This window comes from Cajanus cajan, chromosome 1, assembly GCF_000230855.2.
Source record: "Cajanus cajan strain Asha chromosome 1, NIPB_CcT2T_4, whole genome shotgun sequence".
NCBI classification, from domain to species: Eukaryota; Viridiplantae; Streptophyta; class Magnoliopsida; order Fabales; family Fabaceae; genus Cajanus; species Cajanus cajan.
The window spans coordinates 10905195-10916144 of NC_138517.1; the positions used below are offsets into that span (position 1 = coordinate 10905195).

The 10950-nt window shown below is 28.9% G+C and overlaps 1 protein-coding gene across 1 annotated transcript; it reads left to right on the forward strand.

The window, feature by feature from the left end:
• The first annotated feature begins 4801 nt into the window (after nucleotides 1–4801).
• On the forward strand, nucleotides 4802–9065 carry LOC109790483 (glutamine synthetase PR-2). Its single transcript, XM_020349640.3, has 12 exons — nucleotides 4802–5010; nucleotides 5346–5385; nucleotides 5506–5609; nucleotides 5717–5765; nucleotides 5893–5999; nucleotides 6149–6236; nucleotides 7418–7546; nucleotides 7792–7866; nucleotides 7971–8024; nucleotides 8167–8204; nucleotides 8293–8452; nucleotides 8668–9065. The coding sequence occupies exons 1-12, from the start codon at nucleotides 4937–4939 to the stop codon at nucleotides 8818–8820; spliced, it is 1071 nt and encodes a 356-aa protein (XP_020205229.1). The 5' UTR covers nucleotides 4802–4936; the 3' UTR covers nucleotides 8821–9065.
• Nucleotides 9066–10950: the final 1885 nt, after the last annotated feature.

Below are 10950 nucleotides of genomic sequence, written 5' to 3' on the forward strand. Positions count from 1 at the left end.
ACTGTTGCAGGTATTCATTTGTGTCAGCGTAAATATGTTCTCGATATTCTGTCAGATAATGGTATGCTTGCGTCACGACCTGTTTCCACTCCAATGGATTATTGCAGTCGCCTTCATGCTAGTTCTGGTGAACCTCTTCATGATCCTTCAATCTATCGTCATTTAATTGGACGTCTCATATATCTTACTACAACTCGTCCCGATATTATGTATGTCGTTCAACACTTGAGTCAGTTTGTTTCGCATCCTACTTCAGCCCATTATCAAGCTGCCTTTTGAGTTCTTCGGTACTTAAAAGGTACACCTGGGTCAGGTATTTTTTTGTCTGCTACTAGCACTCTTCAACTCAAATCCTTCAATGATTCAGATTGGGTTGGGTGCATTGATTCTAGGCGTTCGATTACTGGTTTTTCTGTATATCTTGGTTCATCTTTAATATCTTGGCGTTCCAAGAAGCAATCTATTGTTTCTAGAAGTTCTTATGAGGTTGAGTATCGTGCTTTGGCATCCACAATGTGTGAGCTTCAATGGCTCACTTTTCTTTTGGAAGATTTTCGTGTTCAGTTCATTCGCCCTGCTTTATTGTATTGTGATAATCAATCTGCACTTCGTATTGCTTCTAATCAAGTATTTCATGAGCGTACAAAACATATTGATATTGATTGTCATATTGTTCGCGATAAAGTTCAAGCTGGAGTTATCAAATTGTTGCCTATTTCTTCCACTTCTCAACTTGCAGACATCTACACAAAGGCTCTTTCTCCAGCTGTGTTTCAAGGTTTTTGTTCCAAGCTGGGAATGCTCAATATTCATTCCCAACTTGAGGGGGGATCTTAGTAATTGTCGTTTCTTTGTGATGAGTTGTACAAGTGTAACTGTTTTCTGTTATTTTCAATCTTCTGTTTTGCTTTCTTTTCAGTTATAGACTTTGTATATATTCAGTTATTTTGGTGCAATAATGAGTAAGCCGTTGTTGATCATTTTATAATTTTCTTTTACCTTCCGTCTGCATTTCTTTGTTATTAAGCATTAATCATAAAGAAATTTATGTTAGAGTTAAAATAATAAATTCTTTTTTATTAATGATTGTGAGAAATCATGTGTACATTAGATAACATAAGAGGTCTCAGAGCACCTTCAATAGAGGTTTCTTAACCTATCCCTTATATCTAAGCACTATATAATAAGAAATGTTCATTGCAGTTGACTTATGTGGCATAAAAAGTTAAAAAAAATTTAACTTCATCCCTTGCTGAAGCAACAAAGCTTGGGCTATGAGTCTTCCACATGGAGTGTTGTGATTGGTTGGAGAAACCTTTTCTCTCCATGTTGGAACCAAAAACAAAACAAGGGATAAAAAAAAAAAAAGAAGAAAACAAGTTACCAGAGAACCAAAAACAAAGCAAAGTCATACAAAACATGAACAAACATCCACAATCTGTCGTCATGAACGAAGTGAAAGACAAAGTGAAGGAGGAAAAAAAAAGTTGCCACCCCCCACACTTACCCGTCACTCAGCGCCGTTGTGAACGGCCCAAAATCTGTCACCCAAAGCTTCCGCAAACAACCCAAAGAGAAGAGAGGAGAGAGAGTGAGAGGAAGAGAAGATGGTAAAGATTGGCAAAAAGTGTGGGTGCTTAGAAGCAACCCTATTGGAATATAAATTGTAAAAATATAATATGAGTTACTTATGTGTAATGTGATACAATAAAACCCATTAAAAAGTGAAAGGGAGATACTTTAGAAGTAACTCCCATTTTAGATACTTTTATATATTTATGTACATTGCATATTTGCATAAAAAGAGTTGTTTGTGATTATAAAGATTGTTATTGAATGGATAACAAAAAAAATTCCCCTTCGTATGATTATGAAAGTAAGGAAGAAGAAATTTGATAATGAAAAAAAGAAATGAAGAAAATTTAATTTAATTTTTGAATTCATCTTAAGAAATCATTCGGAGGTCTTATGTATGTATATGCATTGTATAGAAAGAATTATTTTTAGCTATGAAAGTTGTTATTGAATTAATAATAAATAAATTTTATCTTACTGGTCTTTATATATTAAATACAAATTCTTATTTTGTACGATAGTTTTTTTATAAAAAAATTTTATGAGCTCTACATGAATCCTTTAATGTAATTTTTATTTATTTATATTTATTGTAAAACTTTCCATAATTAATATATTTAATATTTCATTATAACGTTACAATTTTAGTTTCGTATAATTAATGCTTGCTTTTGTAAAAAAAAATTCCGAGGAAATAATACTTCTTGTATGTTTAGAAGGAAATAATAATTCAGAAATTGTTTTCTTTTAATTTTGTTTATTTATTTATATTATTTTAAAAAAAATTCATAATTGATAATTAATGTAATTATTTTTTTTAGAAAAATTACATGAATTTCCGTTACAATTTTCTATATGCGGATATTCTTTATGAAAATTTTGTGAGAGAAATTTTACCATAATTTTGTTATTTGTATTTATTTTAAACCTATTAATAAGTAATAATTAATACAATTAATGTTTTGTTAACTACATTACAATTTCAATTTTTTATAATTAATATTTTATTTTTGGAAAATTTTGTGGGAAAATCATATTATGAAGAGGATTATTAGGTGCAGATATTACAGAGAAGAAGAAAAAAAATTATTACATAAAAAAATTAGGATAAAATTGCTCCCTATATTATAAAATAAGATAAAATAAGGTTCTACTCTCTTCATCTTAAAATAAATGCAGTTTAAGATTTTTATATTCTCACTAAAAATAAATATATTACTTGTCGTAGTGATCCAATACTTTATGAAAAGATAAAGTAATAATAATAATAATTAATATTAATGTTCTCATTAATTATATAAAAAAAATAAATATTAAAATTACAATCAATTTGAAATGGGAAAAATCGTAAAATTTTATAAATTTTACTATCTCTATTTCTATATATAAGACTTAATTCATTAAAATTAAGAAAAATAATTAATATTTTTTTTACAAAAAGTTTAAACTAAGAAAGGATATGACTCCACACAAGGTTAAAACCAAACACAAACTCCTCGAAAATTTTTAATAGGATTATAAATTGCTGATGTGAAAAAGTCGTAAGTATATAATTGTCGTCAAATAATAAATTATTAAATTTATAAGAACTATGTTTTTGACCTTATAATTATTAATATTTAATTAAATTGAACAAATGAAATTTAAAATCAATCATAAATAAAATTTAGAAATAAAAAATAAGAGTAATAATAGATTTCACATATAAGAGAAATTTTCAGGATTGAGGGTTCATTCAATGGGTTATTATATGTTTAAATGTTTTACTCAAATATTTATATATTTTTCTTAAAGGTAAATTAATTTAAGATATTATCCGTTCTTTCTTAAGGTACAAAAGTGTATTTAATTAAATTGACTCCTATTTTTGTGATAACTTATATTTAATTAAACCATTTATTTAAGATCTATGTTAATCTAGTTTATCCTCAAAGGATTAAACATATTCCCGTGATTTAAAGCTAAAGCCTATTTTTTTAAGTTTCAATATTTAGGTTCATTTCTCAGCACTTTTTTAAATATCTAAAATTATGAAAAATGAGAAATAATCGTTTTGCATGTATAAATTGTAAAGAAATAAGATCAAGAAGAGAACAAAAATTAAATATCTAAATGATTCATAATAGCATAAAGGTTCCCAAGGACTAAGTCTCGTTAAAAAAAAAAAAAAAAAAAAAGAGGCTACTCAAACATATTCATATTAATTTTCCTAAAAGAAAAGAATATATATTAGCAAACCTAAGAATCGAAAAAACACCAATACAAATTTCTCATTTGCAATTAACATGCATTTATTATGGAACAAAAATGAAATAGGGTATAGTAGAAAACATCAAAATCAATGTATGAAAAACATAAAAATTTATCATACTTCTTGATATGTTTAACAACCTTAAACGACTATTATAAAAAAATGAAGATAATATATTCTAACCAATTAGAGTATATATCATATATTATTATTTCTCTCTTTGAATTAATATTTATCTTTCTTTTAGTCAAGTAGAATGTATACTTTTTAAATAGTTTATAATTAATAGTTTATAATTAATGTATATTACCAAATTAAGAGAATATAATTTAATCAGATATATGTTTTCTAAAAATAATTAATATACAAGATAAAATAAATTAATTCTTATATAAAAATATAAATAATTATTATAAATTAAATCTTATAAATAAGAATAAAAAGTAGATTATAGTATTTATAAATAAAAACATTTTTTAACTTTTACACATTATTTTTTCCTTCTTAATCCTTGACATTATAAGTACTAAAATATAAAATTATGAAATTATGGGATAAAAAAACAAAAATTAGTATATGAAAGAAGTAAGATAGAATATTTTTAATCATAAAAACTAAAATTTAAATTTATGAAATTACAAAGAAAAAGTAATTAATTTTTATTTTTATTAAAAAGTTCACCCATTTTTTAGGCGGCGCAAAACCTAACACATGATATCTACCAATTTAACTTTAGAGAATTATTTATTGTTTTCTTCTCAAACTTCAGAATCTGAGATGAAAAAAGTCAGAATAATTTCAGGGATTCAGTTATAATAGAATAAACTTCCAGTATTTTTTTTCTCTCTCTCTCTCTCTAATAATAATAATAATAAAAACAAACTAAAAGCATCACTATTGTATTCGAGGTTTCAAAATTCAACCGACGAAGAAGAAAAAGGTCACCAAGCACATACAAACACGTCTCTGTAGTGTGGAAATCATAATATCATTTCACTTATAAAAAGGCACAAACCAAACATAGTCTTTCCCCCTATCAAAAGCTGGCAAGACCTTTTTTCCACCTATTGATATCTTCTGCAACATCCTCTCACAGTGTTCTTCTTCATCATGTCTTTACTCTCAGATCTTATCAACCTCAATCTCTCAGAATCCACAGAAAAGGTCATTGCTGAGTACATATGGTGAGCTTTCTCACATAGGCCTCATGCAAAAAACAGGGGACTCTGTTTCGGGTTCTGTTTATGAAATCTTTTATTGGACAAAATAGTTATTATTATTACCATTAGCCAATCCCTTTATGGATATACTGTTGTTTCTGATTCAGGGTATATTTTGTCTTGAGTGATCCTTTTGGAACTTTTCTTCCTTTGACATGTTGTTCCATTAAACACACAACACAATAAGCAATGATTTTTTTTTTTTTAATGGATGAATGGTGGAATAATTTCTTGAGCATGATCAGTTCCTGAAAAAGCAAAGGAAAATTATTTAATTTTTTTTGTGTGATTATAAACAGGGTTGGTGGATCTGGTATGGACCTCAGAAGCAAAGCCAGGGTAATTTTTTTTCTTCTTTTTATTAATCACAAGTGATGAAAAATAATTAATTATGTAAACTTTTCATTTTTCTCTATTTTATTTTAATTAGTTTTTTTTGGGTGATTTTTCTATGTGCAGACTCTTCCTGGACCAGTGAGTGACCCTGCAAAACTTCCCAAATGGAACTATGATGGGTCTAGCACAGATCAAGCTCCTGGGGATGACAGTGAAGTCATCCTATAGTATGATTCAAACCCTTCATGCACTTCTCTTTACTTATTATTTTTTTTCACAAAATGTTGATGAGAGGTGTTTCCTTTTTATTTTTGTCATATTTATTGGATAACAGCCCACAAGCTATTTTCAAGGATCCTTTCAGGAGAGGCAATAATATTCTTGTAAGATTATGAAGCCAAATATTTGGCTTATATAGTTGTAGTTTAGCAAGCAATTATTTTCTTGGTTCATCAAATTGTCTTTGTGGGTCAAGTGTTAACTTTTTTTTTTTTTATTTAAAAACTATAGGTGATTTGTGATGTCTACACCCCAGCTGGAGAACCACTTCCAACAAACAAGAGGTATGATGCTGCCAAAATTTTCAGTCACCCTGAAGTTGCTAAAGAGGAACCATGGTATGTAATTCTTTGTATCCCACTTTTGATTCATTACTTTTTTTTCAACCATTGAATGCTTCCAGATTCTAGAGACTCCTTTTAGAAACCACTTTTTATATTGTATTGTGTACATGAAATTATATTTTAATATTTCCTTATATTAACAGGTATGGTATTGAGCAAGAGTATACCTTGTTGCAGAAAGATGTAAATTGGCCACTTGGGTGGCCACTTGGAGGGTTTCCTGGACCACAGGTAATTTTTTTTTAAAGTAAATAATTAATGTACTAAATCAAAATGTCATGCAATCACAAGATGCCATCATTGCCATGTAAAGTTAACTTGATTAACTTTTGTAAAATGTACAAACTTTTTACATTGGGAGTTCACACCTACCAATTAAACTGATTTTTCTTCCATTTTTTTTTTGGTATTACTTTTTATGTTCCATTTGTATTTTCTTGTTTTGGATTTGTCCCAATTCTCAAATGCTTCAAGCTAGTTACATGTTACCATTTCTTTATTTGGTACTATGTATGATGTATCCCAAATTTGATTGTGCTATATTGCAATAACTGAAACGCAGTAATTTATGTCTTGTACGTCTTTCTCATTTGCTTCAGCATCCCAAAGTGGTTTTGCTGGTTACGTAAGATTGTGGGTCATTTAATTCATTCGTAGTATCTTTGAACAAAGACAAAAGTCACAAATTATTTCTTATTTCATAAATTTCCACTAAGCAAAAAATTAAATGTTGTTTTTAATATTTTGTCCTATAGTCAATTAAACATGAGTACAAATTAAATTACTACTCCTACTTTTAATTAACTCTTCTTTAACTGCCTGGATGGGAAGTAAAATATATTGATGACATTTTAGTGACCCTTCTGTAATGAAATCAAATTCAAAGTAAAACGCAATCCCAATAATTTTTTGTTGAGAACTTGGTTTTGAAACCGTAAATTCTACTCTTGATTACAAGTTACAACACATGCATCTTCCACAGAACCAGCTTCTTTCATGTCTCTTTGCAAATAAGAGTTTGATTTTGAATTATGGAATTGTTTTGCATTTTCATCAATAACTATAAAATATCACTTTAATTATATTTTTAACAATTCTTTTTCATGGAGAATACATTTCTGCTAATCAAATATAATACAATATATAAAAGGAATTATTGACAGTTCTTGTTCAAAATATGCAGAAATGCATCAATTGGTGTGCATGAATAAGTGGGGTAGATTAAATGTTACTCATAATAAAATAAAAAATTGATGTGCAAGATGAGCACTCATGTGCTTAATTTACAGTGTAACCAAGGCCTCTTGAAAGAAAAGAGCCAAGTAAAGATACTATTTATTTTTCTTCCTTTTTTTTCTTCTTCTTAATATCCATGCTCCTTGTATAAACTAAACCAATGTTGGTTTGAACAGGGCCCTTACTACTGTGGAATTGGTGCTGATAAAGCTTATGGCCGTGATATCGTAGATGCACATTACAAAGCTTGTCTTTATGCTGGCATTAACATTAGTGGCATCAATGGAGAGGTTATGCCTGGTCAGGTATAAACAAACACTTAATTACTAGTGAGTTTGATTAACAAATTAAAAGTACAATGTTTTATCAGTAAGAATATTAGATAATGTTGTTGTCAATACATTTGCTCCGTGAATTTTACTAAAAAAGTTACAGTATTTATTAATTCCTTAACTAATACTAACTTCAAAAACAGTCTTTTTTTATTCCTACTATTTAATTGGCTTGAATTTGAAAATTAATATTTCTGAAATTTGTCCTTATTTTATAGTGGGAATTCCAAGTTGGTCCTTCTGTTGGTATTTCTGCTGGAGATGAGGTGTGGGCTGCTCGCTATATTTTGGAGGTAATTTAACATTTTATTCATTTTTCTAACTATTTTGAAGGATTACGTATTATCAACATAATTAGTGAAAATATAAATATTGATGAAATGTTTTTATGTTACAGAGGATTACAGAAATAGCTGGAGCAATTGTTTCATTTGATCCCAAGCCTATTCCGGTTAGATATGTCCTTGTCACTTCTAAAATTTGTCGATAACTTTGTCTTAGTTGAAAGCTTAAAGCATGTTAAAGAATAATTAATCTTATTATTTTCATATTTCATATTTTGACTTTATTGGTTACATTGTTGGTATTATTAGGGAGATTGGAATGGAGCTGGGGCTCACACTAACTACAGGTAACATAACTTATGTTATATATTTTTACTTCTTTGGATTATTCTTTGAAATGTTTTCATATTCTGAGACTTGCAATGGTGATTCCAGCACCAAATCCATGAGAGATGATGGTGGTTATGAGATAATCAAGAAAGCCATTGAAAAGCTTGGATTGAAACACAAGGAGCACATTGCAGCATATGGAAAAGGGAACGAGAGACGTCTCACTGGAAAACATGAAACTGCAGACATCAACACCTTCTCTTGGGTAAAAACCTACAAATATAATTATGCATGTGACGAATAATTTTATACTATCATCTAATCACAAATTACATGTTCTAATAATGTAAAAATATATTCATTGAAAATCATGCAATATAAAGTAATGATTTTCAATAACTGAGGATCTTGGTAACTTTGTTTTTTAAGGATCCTGATGTTTCAGATTAGCAATTAATATTATTTATTTATTTTGTTTAGGGTGTGGCAAACCGTGGAAGCTCAATTAGAGTTGGAAGAGACACAGAGAAAAATGGCAAGGGTTACTTTGAGGACAGAAGGCCTGCATCAAATATGGATCCCTATGTAGTCACCTCCATGATCGCAGAGACTACCATCCTCTGGAAGCCATGAAGTCACACTCATTTGCCTCTAGATTTTTATTAAACCATTCAATGTTGTGTGTTCAATCCCATTTGATCTACGGTCTGCAAGGTGTTGTTTTCTTAGGAATTGCCTAGTGCCCTTTTAAGCATAGCATTTGCTCCATGTGCCCTGTGTGTATGGCTGAGAATAATTGCTTCTTGATTTTCTCCCTTTAGATTTATAGATCAATGGTGTTATCATGTTATGGGTTACTATTATTCAATTTTTCTTTCCGTGTTGTTTAGTGCATTTAGAAGGGTTTAGTTGTGAAAAATCATTAACACAACTAATCCAGTCCTTATGCTTTTAAGACATGATCTGATATACTGTTTTACCTTTATAAAAATTATTCCGTAGAACGAGTTATACATGTTTTTAAGGAGAAAAAAAAATACACTTTCCATTACCCTATGTGCAATCAATGGACCACAATGACCTAAATGGGGATTGTAAATTCATTGTAGATTTCTAGACTCACGTGAATGAACCCGTGTTACATTGAAGAAAAAACAAAGTTGAATAAAATATATCTATCTATCTATATATATAAAAAAAATTGTGAGAGTAATTAAATGGGGCTTAATTACATTCCAAGAATTCAGTAATTGAAGATTGTGAGTGATTTTAAAATTATGGAACAAATTTGGCAATGTTGTGAGTGATAAGGGTGTCAGATATATCATCTATCATGTGGGCACGATGGGTGGCGAATCAGATAATTTGTCTGTTTCCACAAAATAAGAGTAAATATATAGATATTGGTGAAGTAAGATGGCGTATGATTTTGGGCAATTAAGATTTGGCAGAAAAATGCTCTGCCGCTAACACGACATTTCTGTCCTTATGGGTACACTTTGTCTCATATGCACGCGCCACGTTGTAGAGTTCAAAAACATACTCATGTCTTGCCCGATAATGTCTACACTTTCTCTACTTAAATATAATTTTAATTAATCCATGTGTTAATTAAAAAGTTTACATTTTCTTTTAATTATAATTATTTTTCTTTCAAATTGCACTCCTTTAGTTTCATTTACAGGACCAAAATTAAAAATCTTGTTGAGTTTTTATTTTTTAATTAATTATTTTTTATTCATAATTTCATAATTCAAACTTAAGAATTGTGCATATTATTCCAATTTTTATTATTAGGTTGATTATAGTGATTCTTAAAATCAATATAAATCTTTTATTATTAATTATTTTTAAAGAAATATTCTTGATTAAACACATTTTTTTTTATTTAATAAGTAGTTGGGAGAGCAAGTCTCATTTATATTAAAAAATAAATTAATCAACTTTCTTAATTTTTTAGAATTAAATAATAAATAAAGTGTACTAGCTTCTTCTGTTTTCCTAGGGTTGTATTAATTGTCTCTTCTGTGGCCATGAGCTATAAAAGGAGGGGTGCTCTTTCTATGAGTTTGCATAGTATGGGAGGTGTGACAAGGAAAGTCTTGAAATATTCGAATGCCTTCTCCAAACCTCATTTCGAACGAACTTAGTTGGTTTCTTTAAGAGATTGAAAAAGTGTTTAGTTCTTTTGGCCATGTTGAGGATGAAGCAAACCAACAATGCTAGTCGACTAGTTAGTTTTTGTACTTCCTTTACTATTTGTGAATTTCTCATGTTGATAAAGTCTTCACATTTATCATCAATGTCCTTGTGGGTGAGCATGTAACTTAGGAATTTTCCACATGAATTCGAAAGTGCATTTTTCAAGGTTAAGGCCCATGTTTTGTGCTTTGACTTATGTTAGGACAAGTTGTGTAGATTTAATGACGATATCGTCAATATACACTTCCATATTACGATCAATTTATCCTCGGAAGACTTTGTTCACGAGTTTTTGGTATATTATCCATACATTTTCATAAACTATAATAATCACTTTTGATAGAAAAGAAAAAAAAAATCAATAAAATACAATAGTTGTAACATACATTTACAAAGCAATGACCTTCAAATTTTAATATAGTAAAGATAAATCTTTTTAATATCTTAAAGCTTCAATTTAATAAAAATAACTACAAGGACCATTAATGTATATCTTTAAACATTCACCAAAGCAAAAAAGAAAAAAAAAATAAAAGAATAGGAAAAAAAACAAACATAAAA

Excerpts from the sequence above, each read along its gene's own strand:
- LOC109790483 (XM_020349640.3), top strand. The coding sequence starts at position 4,937 with ATGTCTTTACTCTCAGATCTTATCAACCTCAATCTCTCAGAATCCACA. Across the intron at positions 5,386-5,505 it reads ACCTCAGAAGCAAAGCCAGG|ACTCTTCCTGGACCAGTGAG; the intron begins GTAATTTTTTTT and ends TTCTATGTGCAG. Across the intron at positions 5,766-5,892 it reads GGAGAGGCAATAATATTCTT|GTGATTTGTGATGTCTACAC; the intron begins GTAAGATTATGA and ends TAAAAACTATAG.